This window comes from Protobothrops mucrosquamatus, unplaced genomic scaffold (genome assembly GCF_001527695.2).
Source record: "Protobothrops mucrosquamatus isolate PMUCROS unplaced genomic scaffold, P.Mucros_1.0 scaffold1173, whole genome shotgun sequence".
NCBI lineage: Eukaryota > Metazoa > Chordata > Lepidosauria > Squamata > Viperidae > Protobothrops > Protobothrops mucrosquamatus.
In genome coordinates, this window is record NW_015387387.1 from 201,729 (window position 1) to 225,618 (window position 23,890).

Here is a 23,890-nt window from a genome sequence, read left to right on the forward strand (position 1 = left end):
CAGAATGACCAAAGAGCCACTAAATTATTTGTTTATACAATGTGGTCGGTACAAATACCCTGGAATATGCAAGCAGAGAATCAGAAATAAAACAAAATTTCTCATGTATATTGAGAGCTTGTTATCAGACAATACAACAGCATTGGGATCTCTCCTCATTAGGTTTCTTAAAAAAGGGAAAAAAAATTACACCTCAAATATCTGCAATAGATCCATTTTCCCATTTACGCTTTATATATCATATATTGTTATATTACCATTTCCTCGCCCATTTAAAAGAATGGAAATTGAAATTCTACAGTAGTAATTAAGTCTTAAATGACCCGGGAACTTTGAATGTAAGATGAAGTCCTCTTCAAGCAACAGTTGGTCAGTAGTTGATCCAAAACAATGGACTATTTTGGCCCTTTCTCCCCTACACATCTGCTGGTCAGGGATGCAACCACTTCAACACCCTTTAAATCTGCATCTGCTCCAGATATTTGTATGTTGGATTCTCATAGCCATGGTTCTGCATCTTGTTCAGATGCCTTTCCTCTGGACTTAGCATTGGGTCAACCTTTATGAGAAAAACAAAAAGTTATCAGTCAGTCAAGAGATCGTTTTGAGTAACTAAGAGTCTTTGAATTGGCATCAATGCAAAAGAATATTCGTAGCTCAGGGTTGAACGGTAGAGTCCTTGGTGTCCTCTGGGCTTTAGACATTCATTACCTAACTAGGTGACTTCTTCAGAGCACTCTCCTAATTGGGTAATGAAACATCTGCAAAAAACCAACCAAGCTCTTTGCAACGGCACCAGACTCTGGAGATTAACTCACAAGAGCTTCAGCATCCATAACCTCAAAAGAAGTATAACTCTAATATTGGTTTACCTGCTCTTTGCATATGGATGCTGGACAAGTTAAAGAAATGACTCGTAATAGTTATTTATCCCATTTCTAGACTGATTCCTGTTGCTCAGACTTTCCAACAGGCTCCGGGTGTGTGAATCAAAATATTCTTAGTGTTTTCCTTTTGAAAATTCATTTCCCATCCCCAAGCTTTGAAAAGAAGTGCCTTGAATCATACAATTCTCCAGCAATGATTCGACTCATTTTCTCCAACAGCCTTGCTCTGCTCTACCTCCATGTTCACGTGATGCGTCTCTAGGCCCCTCTCACCTCTACAATTCCATGGCTGATGGTTCCATACTGCCTCTTCCTCAACATCACCAAGCTTATGACTATAACTGTAGCTATGGCAACTGCTATCACCAGAAGGCCAATGAGAGCACTGCTGCTGAAGCTGAAGTCATCACGAAGAGAGCGGTCAGTTTTCTGCAAGAGGAAGAACATAGCATGGAAACCTACACCAGTAGACAAGCTTGGGAGGTCCTGTTTTACTATTGCAACAAATATGTGATACAACTGGTGGTATTCCTGCTCTGAGAGAATTGCATAATACAGGGAGTCCTCAACTGAAATTTATGTTGCTAAGTGAGACATTTGCTAAGTGAATTTTGCCCCATTTTACGGCTTTTCTTGCCACATTTGTTAAGCGAATCACTGCAGTATTAAACTAGTAACACGGCTGTTAAGTGAAATGGATTTTCCCCATTGATTCTGCTTGTCAGAATGTCGCAAAAGGTGATCACGTGATCCCAGGACATTGCAACCGTCATGTGACTCAGTTGTCAAGCATCCGAAGACAAATCACGTGACCATGGACATGCTGCAAGCGTCATAAGTGTGAAAAATGGTCATCAGTCATTTTTTTTCAATGCCGTTATAATGTCAAACGGTCACTAGGCGGTGACTTAAGTGTGGTTAAATCGAGGACTACCCATACTGAGTTATCAGTCTTGCCGACGTATCCTAGATCAGGGGTCCCCAACCCCCGGTCCATGGACCGGCACCGGGCTGCAATATGCCAGAAACAGGGTCACGCAAAGCCCCATCCGCGGGATGCAGGCAGTACATGAAACCACACCCCCTCCAGTCCGCGGAAAAACCTCTCTCCACGTTACCGGTCCCTGGTGCCCAAAAGGTTGGGGACCTCTGTCCTAGATGACCAATAATGTGATTTTTCTTATTGAAGGCTCTACAGGGCATAGTTCTTTACAACATCCAATTATCCTTCTGAAGAAAAAGGGTTCCACAAAGAGGTTTATAATAATAATAACAACAACAATAGCAACAACAATAATAATAATAATAAAGTTGGGAGGGACCTTGGAGGTCATCTAGTCCAACCCCCTGCTCAGGCAGGAAACCCTATACCATTTCAGACAAATGGCTATCCAGTCTCTTCTTAAAAACTTCCAGTGTTGGAGCATTCACCGCCTCCGGAGGCAGGTTGTTCCACTGGTTAATTGTTCTGTCAGGAAGTTTCTCCTTAGTTCTAGGTTGCTTCTCTCCTTGGTTAGTTTCCATCCGCTGCTTCTTGTCCTGCCTTCAGGCGCTTTGGAGAATAGCTTGACTCCCTCTTCTTTGTGGCAGCCCCTGAGATACTGGAACTCTGCTATCATGTCCCCCCTCGTCCTTCTTTTCATTAAACTAGACATGCCCAATTCCAGCAACCGTTCCTTATATGTTTTAGTCTCCAGTCCCCTGATCATCTTTGTTGCTCTTCTCTGTACTCTTTCTAGAGTCTCAACATCTTTTTTACATCGTGGTGACCAAAACTGGATGCAATATTCCAAGTGTGGCCTTACCAAGGCATTGTAAAGTGATATTAATACTTCACGTGATCTTGATTCTATCCCTCTGTTAATGCAGTCTAGCACTGTGTTGGCTTTTTGTGGTTCCCTCTAATGGTAAATCTATGTTGATGGCAATATACATACCGGTATATCGTCCACCAGTCCACCAACTCGCTCAGGATTGAAAACCATTTCCTTTACATCAAGCGTCTCATCAATAACCTGAAAAAGAATCACGAGAGAATTTTATGAGGCGCTCACAACGGAAGGAGCCGTAACACTTTGCATTTGTGCTGAGTTCCACCAGCGACCGCTGCTTCTGCAAGCACCTAAGTTATCTTCGGTGAGCATCTTTCTGATGTCCACCGACACAATTTCGCGTGTTTTAGCAAAATTCTGAAAAGGTTTAGAGAGCTGCTGTTTCGGGCACAGGTTTTTCCTTGCACGCATCTCAGTGCAAAAGGGCTTACCACGTTCTCATCCAGCTTGCTCTTGCTGTTAATTACTTTCTCTTCTGCTCCAATCAGCCCATCGAGATCGACCAGGCCAGACCCTGCACAGAAAGAAATTAGGCGTGAAATAAGTAAGTAAATACGAGATCCAGCAAAAGCAAAAATCATTCGATGGGCTATGCGCCCACATGAATGGCAAGTTCCTTTTTTCTTAATGCACATGTCACAGGGATACCAAATGTTATATCAGAGAAACAAAGAATGGACAATGGATAGTGGATTGTTGAGCAGATTGCACCATGAAAATGAGGGAGTATCCAGAAGGTTCAAGGATACACGTAGTTTCTTACTAACTAGTAACAGTCCAAATTGATGTTCTGTAGAAGCTGTGCTTTCTCCTCTAGGTAGGACTCGCTTATGGAACCAGGATACAGAGAGTCTTCATTTTACAACCGGTCACTTAGCAACTGAACAACCAGTCCCCTAGCAATTGTTTGAAGTTACAAAGGACTCTTCAAAAGGTGCTTATGTCCTGATTTCAAAGTTCCAACCACTGCAATCCTCCTGGTCACATGACTGCATTTTAGACAAGACGCTCACCTCTACAGCCGTTTGCAGAGTCCCACAATCACGTGACCGTGATTTATTTTTTTTTGATGTTTTTGCCGGCTTCTGGCAAAAAACCACCCACTGGATAGAACGGATTTGCTTAAAGACGGCTGTCTTTACTTAACAACTGCCGCGTTTACTTAAGGATCCCGTCAAAGAAGATTGTAAAATTAGTCATGATCAGGCGGTGACTGTCGGACATGTTTTATTACACTGATTTATTGCTAGTGCTATGCACAGGAATAGCCTCCTCTGAAGATTAGTACCTGCTTAGATTTGGATAAGGATTAACAGAATTCAAGAGAAGGTGGACTTAGTTCACTTGTGGCTACGTAGGGATTCTAGGCTGAACCCTTTTTTTTAACTCTGCCCCAGATTCTGCCACTCTTTCTCCTACAGTGATCCACTTAACGACCGCAACAATTTAATTCTGGACTCAATTAAGGTCTTAAGGGCCACCTGCACAACCCTTTGGTGTTGCCCTTTGCTATATTCACAGCAGGATCGGCACCAGCCCTTTAGGCACCCTGCATATCGGCCTATCTGAAGAACAAGCCTGGAAGCCATCACAAAAATGTTGCTTGTTGGAGAAGTTTAATTTGTTTCTCTCGGATGTCTGAATAAAATTCTGAATCAGTTTCATAGGAGAGAATGAAGTTCCAGATTATCAGTCAATTATGCACAACTGAAGCCCTCTATGTGGTTATGGAGGAACCAAACCTCCTTAATGAATTCAAGATTAATAGAAGTTGGGGCTATCTTCAAACCATCCAAGATTTTCACTTGCCATCCCTGAACATTAAAAAGTCTTGCTCCATCTAATGCAGAGTCTTTGTGTATGTGTGTGTCTGTTTCTCCAGATAGTTTCAGGAGTCAACACTGACTGGAAGGCATCAATCAATATCTATTAGACATAATGCTGTCTTTGGAAGCATTCCCCCTCCCTCTTTCTTTTTAATTATTTTAAAGTTCCAAAGAACATCTGCCTTTTCTGCTTAGCCCTTTAAAATCTCTCTAAAGTCTCTAAAAAGACTCCTTCAAATTCCAAACATATTCGGAATTGCCCAGCTTGCTTTCCAAGGCTGCCATAAACCACATTTTTTTTCTTCAAATGATTCCCAGCTTCAAAAAGCAAAACAAAAACCAACCTAGGCCATCACTAACAATCAATCCTCGGCATTCAGCTTTATGCTTTATCTGCTTGTTGCGAAGACTTTAAATGGGTACCATTAGACCAGCTTACCAGCCCTAATTGGACTGGCGCTCAGAGGGAAAGCTCTTAGAAACCATGCAGGCCAAGAAAGAAACAGCAGTAAGCTATAAAGAAAATCAGAGGGGGGGGGGGAAGCAAAGAAGGAATATGCCCCAGCTCTACCAGTTTAGCTAAAGTGAGCTAGAAAATATCCTTGTTGTTACCAGCCAGTTGGATGGAATTACTTCCAGTTTTTCCAAGAGAGAAATAGGCAAGTTTCGGAAGAAAAGAACACTGCATTCGTCTTAATAATTTGGTATTTTCTAATTAATCCCGAAGCAAATAATGAGGCAACTGCCGTTGATTTTTAATCTTATAGACTTCTCAGGAGCCAAGTGAGCTGCCCCTGTGTTCTACAAGTTTACAAATTTTTACATCCCGGGCTGTTAGAATCAAAACGACTATACAACAATGTCTGGCAGATTCTCCATGAAAATCAACTCAATAATTTCTGACCGGGGACACAAATCATATTTAGAAGATTCAATTTTTCCATAGCTATGTTGTTATATCTTTTGTTATGAAAACACACACACACACCCCGATGTGGGATTCCAACAGAATCCAGTAAAATCAAGAAGAGGAACTAAGAAAACATTGCCACTTACAGCACCGTCATAAGAATTGGAAACTTCAGGTCAGCATTTTTGTACCTATCCTGTTCACTACATTTGCTAGTACTAATTGTACTAACTATATTCACCAGTTGGGAATCATAGGAGCTGTAATCCATGCAGAACAATGGGTGCGGGAAGCCTGGCACACATCTAATTCTAGAGACCCCTTAATAGGCTGGTTTTTTTTTCTCTTTATCTATAGAACAAATGTTTTGACAAATAACTGTGAAGTTCCTGAAGAGCTTTTTAATGATAGAATATTAATCATCCTCTCTGACAGGTTGAAAATCTTGCTCCATAAAGTCCAGCACGGTTCTTTCAATTACATCTAATGCTTCTTCTTCTTCTTCTTAAAAAAGTATTATTTTATTAAATTTCAAAAACATGAATAAAAAGTAGATAAGCAAAGCAAAAAGTAGACAAAAAGCAAAATAGAAGCGCAAAGCAAAAAGGAAAGATTAAAAAGGGCGAAAAAGAAGGAAAAAAGCAAAGAAAAACTAAAAGAAATGGCTTCTGATTCTTTTTGGTAGAGAGAATGGTAGAGAGAAAATCTAGATTAAAAAAATAGATCGAACTCTTATTCTAAAATTGACAATAGCCTACATTACTTCTATAATCCCATCTAATGTTTCTTATACATTTACCCATATCCATTCCAAGTTTAGTTTATATAGATTTACATAATCCTAATTGTCCAGGCCTACAGAATTTTTTCCCCTTCAGGAGTTCTAAATATCAGCCCAGTTGAAATCCTCCTCACAAAACATTATTCTAACAAAGTTTATCCGGTTGAAAAGAAGAGAGGAAACGCTGCTGTAATAAAATCAGCATTTTAATCTTGAAACTGTATATATCTGCTCAAAGCCAATTCAGCTGACATCTATAACCTGATCCCAAATAGCTGCTTCAAAACTTCAGAAGGCTCTAATCATTATTTAATTACTGATATGTCATCAGCCTAATGAATTTTACCGTGGTCATAATGTGTGATCACTAATGGTTCAGGGGCCACCAAATTAACTCCTATGGCATAAGAGACAACTAATGCAACCTTGGCTGTACAAGCAGGGGGGGGGGGAATGAAGCTGAAGTTATGAAACATAAAATTAAAAGGGATTAAAATCCACTCAAATGGGGAAGGGTATGATAGAGAGCATTTAAAAGGGATCAGGGTGGAACCAACCTTTTTTCACTGGATGGTACAAATCCGGCTGAGAATCTATAGCAGGAGGGAAAAACAAGAACAAAAACAAAAGAAATAGCAGAGAGAAAGGAGATTAAGAGGGGAGAAAAGAAAAAAAAGGCTTGTGTGCGATTTCTGATTTAGATTCTGGACAACATTTACATCAGAGATTAAAGGCAGGTTCAGACTCTTTTTCTGCCATCCCAACTTATGAACCCCAGCAAACTAGGAAATATATATTTATAATAAGCTATCAGCAGACAACACTGAATTCTCACCGTGAAGTTTTAGGGCGCGAAGATGGGAAGGCTGGCTAGACATAGCACAAATAGGGATAGCACGAGAATAACCGAATTGCATGAATCAAGCCAGAATGATAAACTCAAAACATCTCAGTCACCAAGTGGTCCTTCACCTCAAATTACTTTGAAAAGCTCTGGCAAAAGGTCTTCTCCAGAACGAAGGTGAGACCAAGTTTATTCTGTTAAGGAGCTTGGCGTTGACTGGTTCAGGCCAGATAGGAGTACAGTGCTGTAGTTTTGACATACCTTCACCTTTGGAAGAAGCTGGGAAAGTTTTCACCTGGAATGGACGGAAAGGTTTACCATCAAACAGGGGAGACTCTTCACTTTTGTCGGAGGTCACGTGAACATCCACCAGGGATTCAGAAATGGAAGAAGTAAACTGGTCCATATCTGTTTGTTGTTCTTGAAGAAGCTCATCTACAAGAGAGAATCAAGGGGGAAATCTTGGTGGTGCCAGGTAACTACAGAATTATGGGATTGAAACGGACCTCTGAGGTCCAATCAAACCTCTGTATAGGACAGGAATCACCATGCCATCATAGATTCACTTCGTTTTAACAGATGATTCCAAATGGGTTTCAATTAAATAGCTATAAATACATTTAAATAGATTTAAATAAAACTTCCAGTAATGGAACACCCATAGCTCCAGGAAAAAAATCATAGCTATACCCTCCCTCCCTTCCCTTCCCTTTCATTGAACACCTTTCTTTCTAAGATGTTGCTTCCAAGAAATTTAATTCAGCTTCTTGCATTTGTTATCCTTTCCAATCAATTAAGACGGTTGCTTTTCTTTCACTAAAAACAACATGCAAAGGCTTGACTGGGCTGGGGAAGTGAACAAGATCTCAAGAGCAAACTCAGCCCCAGCTAATCTAGTGAAAAGAATCGTGTCAAGAGGAGAATGGAGGCAAACATGTAAAAAATCCCGATAAAAGGGAATATTTATAGCTCAGGGTAGAACTGTGGGGTCCTTGGTGCTCTCTGAGCTTGGTTGTTTTCTTGCAGGCATTTCATTACCCAACTAGGTAACGTTATCAGTGCTAGAAGGGAGTGGGGGTATGTGATCTGTTTATGTTGCCTTGTCGGTGTTGGTAGCAGTGTTCTTGGTGATTTAGGCTGTGTTTACTTTTAGCTTGTTTGCTTGAGTTGGTAGTTCCAAATTCCAGGAAACCAAACCCCAATCAAGACACCAGCACCAAGGACTCCAAAGGTCAAAAAGACTCACCAATCTCACTCTGGATTTCTTCAGCCACATATGGTACTTTGTACAGCAGGGACAAACTTTGATTCATCCTCTCCTCTATTACGCGGAGGTGTGTCATCACCTTTCAACAGAGGGCAAAGTTCAAACAATTTGTGCATCTGCACTATTTAGATTAAAACAATAAGTGTGTTAAGGCCCCATTTATAGTCGACATTAACATCTATGGCAACAATTTTACTTGGCGACCACGTATGCATATTCTGTAACTGAATTCTTTTATGGTTTAATGTTTTTATGATGTTCACCACCCAAAGTCATTGATTGAGATGGACAGCCATCAAAACTAAATCAATCAATCAATCAATCTTCACGGTTATAGAACCCACATTATAACTTCGACATAAAAACATAATTCTCCCATAGAGAATTCTATAATACAGCTTTATAGTTCATTAATCTGAATCATACTAAAGTCCAAGGTCAATTTTTAAGCCAACAAAGGTAAGAGGTTCAACTTGATTTGTTAAAGTGGGATGGGACTCCTGATTTAGTATGTGTTCTTAATATTTCATCAGCTCTGAAGGTGCTGTATTTTAATTTTCATTCATTTATTTTTATCTATCCTAAGGTGGCTAATGTGTCTTTGTGCTTCTATGCATGTGTGTGTCTGTGTGACACATTGCTGAGATTATTAGCTCTCTGCTTACAACAACACTTCCATTTTTTTAAGAACTCGGTTCTAGAGACAGCAATGATACACAGGTTCATGTGGGAATCTATAAGCCTGATTTTCCCCCCTTTTTAAGATATTATCCTGAAATATTTTGTTTGCCCAGTTGAGATCTGGCTTTAAGAGCAGATATCTTCCAGACTAAGCAATAATTATTCTTTCAGGGAAGAGAAAGAAAACATTCTAAAAATATGCTTTTATCTCCAACCACTGATCTGGGAACTGGGCTCAAGCTTTGATTACACACAAGAGTAACGTTTAACTTCACCACATAATAGAAGGACCCAAAAGCAGAGTGCTGTTTTCAAGGAACGTTCAGGCCAGAGGCAACAAACAGCCTATTGGCACTGAGAGATTTGCAGGGATATAGACCTTAGGTGTGGTTTCCTGACCACACAAACCAGATTCCTGTTTTCTCCTGAGCCAGAGGCTCAGCCTTCCCATCTTGAATTGATTTTCTCTCTATATCTGGCCTGAAGGGGGTGCCACACATTCACGTTTTATACAGCCATGATGGTGGTAGCGGCGGCAATAGTAGTCCTTGACTTACAGCCATTCGTTTAGTGACTAGGTTACAACAACAGTCCTGAAAAAAAGTGACTTACAGCAGATCCTAAAGCTTATGACCATCACTTAACTCATGATTCACTTAACAACAGTGGCAAAAAAGATTGTAAAAGTGGGCCTGACCTGCTTAATTACTGCTTGCTAGCCCAGAGGGTAGCTTTACTGCACATCCTTTGTGCACTAAGCTGCAGTTCATTATGGTATCTCAGCCATTTTCAAATCTGCACATTGGCACGTTAAAGAACTACAACATGGGTGTTCTAGAAGGGTCACCCCTTCTTCAGACAGCCAATATTCTGGGGTTGGTAAAGAGGATATTTGATTTTTTTTCCTTCTTCTTTTTACGACCCTTTAATCAAGGTGGAGTCAGGGTGATTGAATGGAGCTGAGAGTTTACTGGCTGGATGCCCTTCCTGACGCCCAAGCGGAGTTCACAGTAGATATTTTCTCTTTGTGCCCTGATAGAGAAACATCTGTTACTGCCTAGGATTAAACTAGGGAGGCTTCACCTCTAGGCTACCACCAGGCTGCTTTAAAAAGGATGTCTGAAATATTTGAAATATTTTGCTTACTTCACACAAACCAAACTGGGACAGGACAGTGAACCGAGGCATGGGCTTATTTTTTTTTTAAAAAATAGCTAAAATGCGTCAGAGGAATTTCTTTGTACCTGTGATTTCATCTGAGCAGCCTTTTCCGGATCCACAGTCAAAACATGCTGGTAGTGATGGATTGTGTGGAGCCTGTCTTTGTTTTCAGCACGGATGTACCGTTTCAAGGCTTGGAGGATACGGTGGGGCTGCAGAAGGCAAATCAGATGGATCAGCCGAATCATTCACTCATTCATTCATTAATACACACACACACACACACACACATATATATTCAAATTTCTTTTTGCTGACAAGAGTTAAAGATTTAAGTGGGAGACTAGTATAACTATTTCAGACTCATTTGTTCTCATCAGCTAGCCACACCCTTTTATGGGATTCGAACCAGGGCAGTCTACATGCTAGGCAGTGTATTAACCACCAGGCCACTGGCTCTCCTCCCCTCTTTGTCAGCCGAGTCAAGAGAGTATATGGCCTGGTGGTTAATACACTGCCTAGCATGTACACTGCCCTGGTTCGAATCCCATAAAAGGGTGTGGCTAGCTGATGAGGCCAAATGAGTCCGAAATAGCTATACTAGTCTCCCACTTAAATCTTTAACTCTTGTCAGCAAAAAGAAATTTGAATTTGTAATGTATCGCAGTTGCGACTTGAGCCTAATTGGGGGGCTGCAAGGCAAAAGAGATTATAAAAAAGTAGAACTGCAGTATAGCAGTCAAAATGCCAAGGTGCAATCAATCAGACCGGTCTGTCTGAAAAACTTTCTGTGTATATATCTCCCCCTCTGTAGGAGAGTGACAATCATTCCTCCCTCTTCAATTAAGAGGAAGTCACAGCAAGCCAGTCAAAACAACATAGGCAGTCCTAAGTTAAACTGAGGGCGTTTGGTCACACCTTGAGTTAAATTTAGCACTTGTTCAATTGCAAGGTAACACACATTGTCTAAGGCTCAACGGCTCCCTTTGCAGCATCTCCAATAATATCCCAAAGGTGCTTTTTTTCCCCCACACACCTGTTTGCACTCTGATTTAGGTGACTCTGAGGATACAGATAAACCCCCAAGTAGCCTCAACTAATCACAAAATGCTAACAACCAATTCTCAGATTCAGTTAATGACCGGATGACTGCAAAGAATATACATCCTTCCATTCCCCAACAGTTAGTTAGAACTGAAGGAACTTCTTGGATGAAAAGCAAAATGTTTTCAAAGGAAGAAAAAAAAAACCCAAGAGAGTCCAGATGCCTTTTGGAAAAAGCACCTTTGGGACAACCATGACCTGGATGACTGAGAAACTCCATAGACATCTCCAGTAATAATTCCCTTCCTCCATTCCCAATCATTTCCCCACTTCTGACAGTGGCACATCCTATGGGGTACGGTACCCGTGGGGGGTCGGACTGCAGAGCCACAAGGTAATTTTCCAGGGCGACCCGATGGCGATCATCCAACATGGTTTCTACGCGGGCCAGGTGAGTTTCCACAAGTTGCTGTTTTTCACTAGCAGCTTCCTTCTCAAGGGACTTGGCCATCGTCTGGAATCGCTGGAGAAGGATGACAGGGAAAGACTATTAGCTAGTGACAAAGAGATCAGCTGCTTTTACCCTAAATGGCTGCTTTTGGATCCATCGATTGCATATTGCCTGTAAAACGACAGAATTCAGCTTTTGCTCCTTCTCAAGTTGTGTCTGGAAGATATGGCTGTGAACTCCTTGGATGGACATTTCAGTTCAGATACATCTGCAGTCTTATTCCAGATGAAGTACACACAACAAATGAACGCAAGGACAAAAATTGGCAAAGATAATAGATATTCCTAACAGTATACATATAGTATTTGTCAAGGTAATGATTTAGAAGCTAACCAGCTTGTATAAAGTGAGATGAATGATGCAATGTTAGGAATGACTCAGCAGTAGTCTGTGTCCCTTTAAGAGCTTGAGTATAAAAGGGAAGGCCTTGCTGGAGTCTTTCTCTCTCCTCCACTTCCTGCTGTAACTGCTGTGTATTGGAGTTTGCTGTTTCACCATGTGTATGTGTTTTGTTCCTAGTGTATATTTGTAGATAGTATAATACAAACCACCATTTATTACAAACCACTGTTTACTGTATTTACTCCTGAGTTACCTAAGCATAATAAGACTGTGCATGCTCTGACATAAATACTGTACATAAAATATAAATATAAATTCAATGCTTGGGAGTTGAAGTCCATACATCTTAAAATTGCCACGGTGAGGAAAGATTGGCTTAATGAGACAACATATCCTGGGTCCAACAGCCATTCAGCGAAAACGGAATTACCTAGCCTTAGTTTGATTGTAAACAATTTCCACAAAATTGTTTAAACTGTTACAGTTTATAAACTCTATTTCAAATCTAGGGGAAAAAAACAGCCTCATTCTTTCCTGAGAGATGGTGACTGACCTGCATCAGGGCCTGCCTCTCTGCCTTTGGAAGGTTCTTGGCTTGAATCTCTGCTTCTTCCCATTCCTTCTTTACCTAAAGAGTTGGAAAAGATCAGAAACCAAGTTCATGTAGGTCTGCTTGAATAAGGACCAGGTAGTGTGGCAACTCCGTTTTGGTATTCAAATACCCTTTTCCATACAATTTCTACAGCAGCACCTTCCATAAAACCAGAACTCCTAAGACGGATAAATGTTTCCAGTTTAAAAGCTGACAACCAGCTTAGGAAGCTTCTGGCTTTTACTGCTGAAGAACAAAAAAAGTCCCGTCCCACCCCGCAAAAAAGGTGTGTTTTTTTGGTTTTTTTTTTAAAAACTTGGCTCAACTAAAAAACTCACGAGTGAAATCGATGGCAGGAATGCAGCAGGATTGAGGTGGCCAAAGAGTCTCAGGGTAAGTTTAGGAAGCCCCACAGTTTGGGAAAGACTCACCCGATCCATGCGGTTACGATGTCGAATCTCCAGCTGTTCTTTGGCTTTCTGGAAACGGGCATGTTCGTTGTCATCGGGGGGTGTTTCAAAGTAGACATCAACGTCATCGGTAGGCAGAGGGGTTGGGGGAACTAGAAGATGACAAAAGCGAGGACTCGCTATATCACTCGTTCCGATGTAAAGGGTTGCTTCTGGTTTAGCTTGCTCGATAGGGCCAAGAAAACACAGACTTCCCACTCATCTGAGGAAAAACCTAAACCTCCCTCTTTGGAACTCAGTCCGACTGTCAGTTTTCTGAAGCACTTTAAGTTGCAAGCTAACGCACTGCCTGCCTGTGTGTGTGTGTGTGTGTCCCAGCTCTTTCCCACTCTCCAGCAGTGGTCAGTCCTGAAGACGGATCAGTTAACAGTAAAGGACTGCTGAGAATGCAGCTGTCCTGCTTCTCCAGATGGGCACCGCTAAGGACTGCAGCGTATGGGGATAAAGTGACCCACCCATCCACCCACCCCACCTGCAAAAGGAAAGGAAATGCCTGGATTTGTCTGACAGTTCAATCCCCAGGAGGTTTTGCATTTCAGGCTTCACTTGTTCCCAACAGCCTTGCAGGATGATGGATTAACACGGACACGGATACAAACAAGGTGGTGAAGCAAGGCAAAAGAAGGCAGAACAAGTTTGGGGGTTTTTTTAAGGACAACTGGCCAATCCATACCATCCTTCGGGGAAGGTGTGGAGGCAGGCATGCTCAATTACTCTGAAATTCAGAGTAATTAGCATTAAGAACCACAACACTCTTTGGATTCCAGCTCTCCGAGATGCCCCCGTCTGCCATGCAAGCCTACTTGAGCATCACGATCAAAGATCTTGCCTGCTGTATTTAGGCCAGGGGTGGGGAGCCTTGGCTCTTTTATGACTTGTGGACTTCAACTCCCAGAATTCCTGAGCCAGCATGGGGGAACTATGGCCCCTTTATGACTCGTGGACTTCAACTCCCAGAATTCCTGAGCCAGCATGGTTCAGCTTGGAAACCTCTCCCTTTCCCCTCAGCATGGCTGGCTCAGGAATTCTTGGAGTTGAAGTCCACGAGTCATGAAGGGGCCATAGTTCCCCCATGCTGGCTCAGGAATTCTGGGAGTTGAAGTCCACAAGTCATGAAGGGGCCATAGTTCCCCCATGCTGGCTCAGGAATTCTGGGAATTGAAGTCCACAAGTCATGAAGGGGCCATAGTTCCCCACCCCTAGTTTAGGCCATCTGAATGCAAACAGCAGTGGCTAGTGCTATTTGCTTGGTTGCCTTGCAGAGATATAGCAAAAAGGATGGGCTACTTAAAATGTTTTAGAGAAAGGGGGAAAAAAAAGGAAATCATGACTAGCTGTCCATGTAATGGATTAGAATTTAATGGAAGAAGAGATTCAATACAAATCCAGACGCCACGGATTAATCTGTACTTCTTTTTTTTTTGTAGGTCAACTAATTTCATTCAAATTGATCTGCTTTCAGGCAGAGAAAGCATTTGAGCACTGTATTCACAATAAGGCACGGGGTACTTTTTGGACATTAATCTGGGTGAGGGGCTCAAATGGTAATCCTGAGCTGGTGCTTGAACCCACAATATTTTCAGTCCAAATATGAAAAAGGGTTAAGAGGAAAATGACACACCCTGAGCATAAAAAGTAGGGTTCTGTGTCTGTGATCAGGAGCACAAATTAGATTTGTTTGTAGTGGTTCAATGTGTCAGAGGAAAGCTTTGATGCAGAAGATCCAAATTCTGCCCCAAATCATTTGGGGACAGAAGGACCTTTTTCTCCAAAACAGCCACAGTTTTTAATTTCATCACGGCTATCAGTTCTCTCCAATCAAAAGGATTTGTGCAGAACCTATTTTGTATACAGGATTATGGATGTACAGACAGGGTGTCAAGCCATAGAAAGGAGGGAGGGAGGGAGGGATGGAAGAAATAGGGAAGGAAGGAAGGAAGGAAGGAAGGAAGGAAGGAAGGAAGGAAGGAAGGAAGGAAGGAAGGAAGGAAGGAAGGAAGTAAGTCTAAAATGGAAGTGCTGGAAATCAACAATGGTCTTTCTGAAGATAATGACTTGAGGAAGCCTTCAGAGATCGATTGCTGTGAATGGAGTTCGCTTCCATTAAACTTATTTTGTGTTACATATCTGATATATCATTTTGCTTTGATTTCTTTTGCTGACGTCCCAAGGTATGCCGCTTACAATCCTTAGGCTTAAGCAGGATATGAACCTTACAGGTAATGATAACAACAACAAGCAACGCTAGGCTAAAAGTCAGTAAAAATGGTGAGAAAACCTCAAGACAAATCACACAGAATCATCAGACTGTGGACCATATTTCAGGTATCAGAAAATATGAAACAGAACCTTGAGTTTGCAGAAAGAGCAGTAGGGAAAAGCTTCACGACACGGTAAAACGTGAAGGAAATGGTGGAAGAGATGCACAGATGCCAGGAAGAGGCATCAAGAAAAGGGAGTAAGGGGGGACAGCAGGTCAGCCCTCCAAGCCCAAACCTCAACCTTCTCCCGTGGAATCCAGGAGAGGATTTGCTAAGCCAGTGGAGAGAAGGAGAGGGAGACAAGGCAGACTTCTCTGGCTGCAGGAGCAGAGCTGAGCCTAAAGCAGCACAAAGACAAGTGAGGAACTACTGTGGAAGAGACACCAGGATCTATAGGACAAAGCTACACAGACTCTTCCTTTGACCTGGTCAAGGAGGAGAAGACAGACAGGACAACAGTTTGCTCCAAGAGAACCAGTGCGAGGCCGAACTTACTCATCTTTTTACACACAGCCATGCAATACTCCTCTGACTCAAAATTGTTTCGGTTGCCTCCGCAGCCTCCATATATAAAGCGAATGCACTTTTTCTTGTACATGTCGAAGTACCAACGAGGCATCACAGCCCGGCAGGGACCGGTCATCGCCTCCTGGGAGCAGACAGCTGTGTGGAGATGGTGAAAGCATCAGCTGGTGGCAAGCACAGCTTTGCTAAGCTAGGTCAACATCAACGGTGGCTTTAGGTCAATCTTGGTGGACAGTCACCTGGAGCTCTGAAGATCACTTCTGGATAGGTTTTCGCTTAGCTCTACTTCTCAATAGGCCTGACCTGCTTTACTTCTTAAAAAGTTAGGGTGGAAAAGTAGATAGAGGAGCAGCTCTGAGGCCAGACAGCCCCACTGCTTCAATGTAGCCATTCAGTTCCCACACAAAGCATTTTTATGCAGAAGGACAGGCTGCCTGACAATTATTTCTGTTGTGTTCACAACTAGGAACGAGTTGGGGATCGCTTCGACCATCCAACATTCTGAAACCTAGGGTTTTCGTTTCCCAAACTCTCTTGAGATATTTACCACCTCGTATCTGCCAGCAATGATTTCTTTAGAAAATCATGCAGTTTTGGGACCGAAACCAGAAGGACTACTTTAAGCACCAGAAGCAGTCACAATATGTTAAATCAACTGCGTTCAAAGGGCTTTAGGAAACTTTTATTAAAACGGCTACTTAAGTCAGCAAAACGCAGCTTTTGCAGGTTAAACTCTAGTTAATGAATTGCTGTTTCGTACAAAGAATGCTTCAGTAGCACAATTTGAAATTCGGAAGGGACAAAGAGTAACCCCTTAAAAGACAAGTCTACACACTGCAACAAATGCATCCTAATTGGCCCCGCAAATGTATAACTTTGGCTTCATTCAACTGCTGAAGCTACCTGCAGGTTTTGAAAATGGACAAACACAACAAAAGGAGTTTTCCCTATAAAAGAACTGCCAACCTGTTAAGTTACAGTTTAGCATGACTTTGTTCTTGTAGAAATGTTATTGAACAAAAGCAGCTATTGAAAAGCAGCAGCATTTATTCTATTAAATGTATTTCTTTGGGAAGCACAACGGCTACCTGCTAGATTAGTTTTAAAAGTGTATCATTGATTGGATCTGTTTGCTTCCTAGTGTTCCTTTTACGGAGAAAATATGAGCAGCTTCTCACTTTGGTAACAGCAATTCAGAGAACCAATCTGTAACAATTCGGCAAAAATGGGGTTGCACAAATATATATTTTATGCTGCCCTAGGAAAGGGGGCTTATCCTAAATTGATAATGCGTACTTTGGGAAACTATTAAGTTGCCTGCCTCCAAAGCAGGAAAGAGAGATCTTCAGTAAACAGTATGCCAAGATTTTTAATCTGCTGACCTACTTGAAAATTAAACATTCCAAAAAGGAAAACCGGAAAGGCAACTTATGGATCGCCAGGATCAAGGGATAATTGTTGCGACTGACAGAATCAGATTGAAGATGCAATGGGACCGATTACCTTTGACGTCATTCATGATTTCCTTCTGGGAGAAAGTTCTTTCCTTGCTTGGTGGGGATGGAGGCTCTTCGTTGTAGTCTTTGTAGCTATCATAATAATAATCCTGGTCCACTACAACTTCTTCTTCATTTTCTTCTTGTTCTTCCTCGTCGTCGTCATTTATCTCCATGACTCCTACCGTGAAGTCATCTCTGTCTGCTTCAGTGGGCAATTCACTAGGAGAGGCAAAAGGAGAAACCGAATGTGAAAAGACAACAATTTTTTCTCCCAAATGTTTAAATGCACTGCGAAACAAGGACAGAGATCTTGAATATAGATCAAAGGTTGGCTTGATAACCTCTATATTAGAGGTTAGAATCAGTGATCTTTTAAACCATGATGTTGTGGGAAGTCAGCTCCCCCCCCCCCCGAGAAGGAAATATTAAAAGGGCAGAATATTATATTTCCTCAAAGGATCTTAAAGAGGCCCAGTTTTTCTTAATAACCCCAAGTCTCCCTCCCCCAAGCAGAAAACAGCTCTGTAGAAATGCAGATGTAATAATCCATTCAGGAAGGTTGGAGCCCTCCAGCTAGAAGCTTAGGAAGACAAAGACACCTAAAATCTACATACCCCACCCAAACTCTAAGACAGGACATAATAGGATTAACCCACAGATGCCAAAGGGGCACACTCAGACTCAGGTCAAAGTACATGACACAGGAAATACAAAGCCTCAAACAGGAACAGGAAACCACTCCAAACAAAAGCCCAAGAGGGTATAAAAACCCACTCCCTACTACATGTGCTCTCTCTTTTCTTCCAGAGCCATCTTTCTGTCTGGCTCTCCTCTTCAATAAACTACAACCTTCTTTCTAAAGCAGTCGCCATGTTGTTTATTCCCGGTTTGGACTGGACCCCGATGAAGACTTTTCCTTCAATGATGAAGACTTTTCCTTCAACAATGTCAAAGCGGAGTTTTACAAGATGAATTGAAATTCCATGCATATTCAGCAGCTAACAAATAGGTAGTATACAGTTCAGTTTCTTTAACATGCTCCCAAGAGATACCAGGAAATACCAAAGAGGGAACAGATTCTGAGAGTCTTTTTTTTCTCATAAAATGGACTGGACTGTGTATTTCCTAAATGGGGTCTTTTGAAACAAGAAGCTGGTCATGGTCCTCCAGACACCATACTCCTGATTTAGGAGACTCCAGTTGCCTCATTCTAGGAAAAAAATGGCAAATGAACCGTGCCATTTTTAAAAAAATTAAACTCGACCCCTCTTTTCTGCTCCACCCAGCATGGAAAAACCATGTTGATAAAACAGAAATTTGACCCTCTTCGTTGCTACCTTTTGTCATCTTCCTCCTCCTCATCTTCCTCGTCTTCCTCCTCCTCTTTAGAGAGAGCTTCATCTACAATTTTGGCCTGAGGGCAACACACATATTCTGTGCCATGGAACTGGTCTACACCACAAGGCAGCAGCATCCCATAACTGTGCAGGATCATACCCTCCGTTAAGCAGGCCTAAAAGAAGCAGTAAAGCAAAAAATGAGAATCATTTCCCCAGATTACTTTCAAATGTGGACTTCTTAGGTCGGCCAATTATCAGATGGTACACAGGAAGGTGAAAAGATCTGGCTAAAGAATGGAATTAATTAAGAGGTGCTCAAGGAACCTGCTCTGGAAGGAGGGAGGGAAGGCCAATTTTCAGGAAAAAAACATCATATAGTCATGTGATCATGGGATACTGCAAACAGTCTTTAATGTGCCTGTGTAGCCGAGCAAATTCGTTCAGAACTATTCATTGTTCATGGTGGAAGGAAGGAAGGAAGGAAGGAAGGAAGGAAGGAAGGAAGGAAGGAAGGAAGGAAGGAAGGAAGGAAGGAAGGAAGGAAGGAAGGAAGGAAGGACAGTCTAGATTTTTGGAAACCAAGCTACACAGCATCAGAATTTATACAGGTTACTGGCATTCAAGAATGTATTTAAGTTTCCCATAATTTTTATGAAGTTTGCTTTCTCAAAAATCCCAATGGGAGGGAGGGAGGGAATAAATCAATAATTTTGGAAATATAGTTTTGGAAAGCAGCTGTAGAAATCTGGAAAAATAAGGTTACCATATAAAAATTCCAAATTAGTTAGTTATTTCTTTCTCCCCAAAGGACAGATAAAACTGTGTCACCAAATTTAACCTTCAGTTGGTCTTCCAACCAAGGAGTCTCATGGGAAGAGAACCGTACTGGCTCTGTATAAGCAAACATGACACTTACAGCTGAATAAGCAACTTTTGCTTTTTAACAGGGCCAGAGGAGGCCATTTGAACCTGTGTTCACATTTGAAAAGGCTTCATGTTGTTTTAAGTCATCTTTCAGACCTAATGCTGGTTTTTTTCCAAGGAAAAGGACATTTCTAGCTCTGAATTTCAAGCTTTGCCACATATTGTATGTCTCTTGGGGAAATGTAGGCGTGCTTGTGGTCCTGAAGCCTACCTCTTTTGCTACGGTGTGCCAATATTGGTGACTTTTGCATACATCCACCCGCTCCCGGTGGAAGAAGCGGCATTTTTCAGGAACCAAGAGGACATCACTGACAAATTCGCCCACTGCAAAATAAATAATTATGAGAAGGCATGTCAAACATGGTTTCCACCACATATACTGACCTCAACTTCCACTCTCATGCTCAAGATACTGTTAACATCACAGCAAATGTACCCTTGTTATTTCAGAACACTCCTCAGAATATTAAAAGGCAAAACTCTGTCATTTATTTCTATAACTCAACTGCGTGTTTTAGTTTGGGCATAGCATTTTGGATTTTCAACCAGTTTTTTTTCCCCCATCTTGAAAATATTTTCAGCTGGGCTTTTTACCAATCTTGAAAGAAAATAAATAAATATTTCCAATTTCCAACCAGGCTTTATAATCCTGATCTTTAAATAGGATAAGCTGTCTAACGTAAGCACAACAGGACCCACGTACATTTATTCACTAAATTAGGAAAACTGGACCTTCCCCCTTTGAAAAGTTATGCCAGAAAGAAAGAAAGAAAGAAAGAAAGAAAGAAAGAAAGAAAGAAAGAAAGAAAGAAAGAAAGAAAGAAAGAAAGAAAGAAAGAAAGAAAGAAAGAAAGACAGCTTTATATGTGATTAGGCAAGCTAGAAAACCATTGCAATAAATGTTTCTCTTTCAAAACAGCAAGGAATTGTTTCCCAAAAGAACGGGGAAACAAATACCCAGACTTTTTCTATTCAGATACATGAAAAACCTTAGACCTGCAAACTATTCAGAAGCAACATTTTGTTCCTTTCTGAGGGTTGCTAGGAGCATCAACACAGCATTCAAATCTCCAAAACCACAGCACAGCCATTCTTCTTAGATATTGCCAATACACCTAAGAACAGCATTTCTTCAGTTGGTGTTCCTTCTGCATAATATATGGCACACGAGGTTTGTTTCCTAACAGGAAACACCCTTGTTGCAAAGGATAGAGAAGGTTTTGAGGTTGATAATCCTCTCTGCTATGCAGGTGGAGCCATCTAATCAAGTATTGGGCAATTATGCTTGTGGGAATGCACACACACACACTCTCTCTCTCTCTCTCTCACACACACACACACACACACACAAATTGCTTAGGAAAGCTGAGGAGACAAATTGCATCCCCCACAGCTTCTGCAAGGCAATCTTGATATACAGGTGGTCCTCGACTTACGACTATAAATGGAACCTGCCCTCCCTGATCGTTAAGTCATGACTGATTTTACTATTGTTCTTTTGCAGCAGTCGCTAAGCAAATGTAGTGGTCATAAAACAGCTGCCAAGGCCATTAAACTAACATGCCGTAAATGGAGATCGTAAATGGAGATAATCCTTTTCTCAGAAAAAGTATCTTTGACATAAAGGACACAAAAGCTTACATTTTCATCCTATTTATTTATTTATTTATTTATTTATTTATTTATTTATTTATTTATTTAAGATCATGAATAAGAATGCAGCAGACTACACAATTTTAGGCTTTTCTGGTTTATCTCTGTGGGAGGCAATATTCAGCTACATCGAGTTAAATCAATACTGCAGTTAATTCCAGTTGCCAATGTTGGCACAAATTAAACCAATTCAATGTAGTACTGATGTTGCACTTAAATATTTACAAATGTAGTGCTGATGTACTTAAATATTTACAAAACTCTGTTAAAAGAAACACCATGTCGAAGATCAGTATGCACTAATCATGCTGGTACAAGGATTATATATACAAATCCTGGCAATGAAAATAAATAAAAAGAAGTCTGGAGGGTAAAACAAGCAGGTACACCTCGTGCTTTCAGGAACCACTCTGTATTAGTTGGTTGAGAACATCGTATTTTTTATTTATTTATTTCTCAAATATATATTGCATTTATACTGTATAGTTCAATTCTTGTTATCCAGTCAGCGTGGCAACAGTGAGATGGGCAGCCATATAAATCAAGATAAATACTTACCAAGACATTTGAAGGGTACAACAATATAGGTATGGCCCTTGCATTGTTTCTTCCCCGTCTTACACCAATTTTTAATGTTGACTGGTTCATTGGCTTCTACCACGTTGGTAATCTGAAGGTCTGGATAAATCTATTTTTAAGAGTAAAACATGAAATGAAATAAAACAAGGCGATAAATAAAAAACTGAGAAATTCCTGCCAAGAAGAAAGGAAGCAATAAAAGGAAGAGCCTTAATTAAAGCTTCACGGTTGCCCAGTCAGTAACTTCATCTCATTACTGCTAGATGTAGGAGAAGGAGTGGCAGAACCTGGGGGCAGAATTAAAAAAGGAAGCAGCGTAGAATTCCTATGTAGTCACAAGCAGACTAAGTCCAACCTTGAATTCCATGAACCCTTGTCTAACTCCAAGCAAGTGTTAACCGTTATTTGAGAAGATTCCTGTGCATAGACTGTTTAGCAATAAATCAATTTAACTGGACCTTCGTATGTGGACCTGGTCTTTTGTGCCTGACATTATCAGAGCAGTATCTTGTTGGGCTTGGCGTGGCTATCCAAATATGCCTGGAGAACAACCCAGTCAAACACATGGAGCAAAATGCCATCATTATCTGCCCACTGATTTTAAGCCCTGAATGTTAGAAGACATAAACAACTGTGGCTTAGGTTTTTTTGTTTGTTTGTTTTGTTTTGCTTATTTAGGAACTACCTCTAAGTAGCCCACAAAGCTAGGGGAGTTAAGATCTGTATCCTAACAAATGTCCTGCCAAATGCTTCAGAAGAGCTAAATATAAAGCCACCAGCGCTTTTGAACTTTCACTAAAAGGAGGAACTCACTAGCCAAGGTTGACACAGATGTCCCACCACATGCATGCGGTCAAGTGCCAGGGAAATCAGAAGATCCAGGCAGTTCAAATGGGTATAAAGATATATTACAAGCTTAAGCTCTCTACAAGAATCTGAACTACAAATGGCCCAAAGCCAATTGGCAGTAGATAAGAGTCAATGGAATTTAAGGTGGGCGGGATTTAAATCTCTTGTGGGCGCAAAGGGACCCGTGACTGATGACACGTTTCACCCCTCCCTCGGGCTCAGCCTGGTCATCTCCTATATGTGCTTTCATATGCAAGGGAACTAACTCCATGTCACCGAAAGGGTTCTCAAGTGGCCATTTCAGAATCACACTGCGGAGAAGACCAGATAGGAGGAGTTGAGTCACAAGCTTCTTGATGTTGGCTGAAACCAGTGGCAGAGCACGCTCATTTACCTCCTGACAATACTGTAGAATCTCTTCCTTCCTTCCAGAGCAGCTTTTTGTCCCCGAAGGATCGGTCTCCCACTTCCCAGTCTGGATATTCACATGCATATTCAGCTTTCCACAGAACATGGCGATCTGAGGCTCGGCCACAGCAAACCCGATGCCACCATTGGCTGCCAGTGCCTAAACGGGAAAAGAAATCTTCTTTTATTCACAACCAACTTTGGCTTGGATGCCTAAACAGAGCTGCCATTGTAAAGCAAGGACCAGCTCAAATGCCACCTCTGAAACCGAGGAAAAAAAAGGATTCCACATTTCATAGCCAACCTCTTGCAATGAGCTCTGCGGTTTCTCCCAACTTTAGCACTTGAGGGTTAACGCACTCGTCCTTGATGCTTACGCACCACAATCAGATTTAGATCTGGGTACAGTACTGACTGCTAAGTCCGGCCATCGGGCTACTAAAAGCACTAAGCATGCAACCACCATCTGCATCAAAGCCACCATCTGCGCCACAAAACTGAGCATCCAGTGTATTTATTTATTTATCCAGAAGCTCTATTTGACAGATTTATACACTGCCCCCTCCCTTAATGGCTCCCCGCAGATGACAATACGGCTGAACCTTCTATCAAAATCAGCATTTAAAAATGACAACGATAAAACAAAAACACAAAAGAACCCCCAAAATTCACTACAGCCTGGGGAAATAAATACGTTTTTGAAC

General features: G+C 41.4%; 1 protein-coding gene across 4 annotated transcripts; it reads right to left on the bottom strand.

Moving 5' to 3' along the window:
* Positions 1-23,310, bottom strand: APLP2 (amyloid beta precursor like protein 2). Of its 4 annotated transcripts, XM_015820742.1 has the most exons (17): positions 23,173-23,310; positions 21,909-22,038; positions 19,909-20,021; positions 18,771-18,946; positions 17,438-17,652; positions 15,905-16,072; positions 13,110-13,240; positions 12,640-12,714; positions 11,598-11,756; positions 10,273-10,401; positions 8,327-8,426; positions 7,342-7,515; positions 6,794-6,829; positions 3,151-3,233; positions 2,825-2,902; positions 1,161-1,316; positions 1-559 (listed from the first exon to the last, which is right to left on the bottom strand). In XM_015820742.1, the coding sequence occupies exons 1-17, from the start codon at positions 23,290-23,292 to the stop codon at positions 458-460; spliced, it is 2,145 nt and encodes a 714-aa protein (XP_015676228.1). In that variant the 5' UTR covers positions 23,293-23,310; the 3' UTR covers positions 1-457. The 4 variants fall into 4 exon arrangements, with proteins under 4 accessions (XP_015676228.1, XP_029140836.1, XP_015676229.1 ...); XM_029285003.1 differs by lacking the exon at positions 15,905-16,072; XM_015820743.1 differs by lacking the exon at positions 6,794-6,829.
* Between the last annotated feature and the right edge of the window lie 580 nt (positions 23,311-23,890).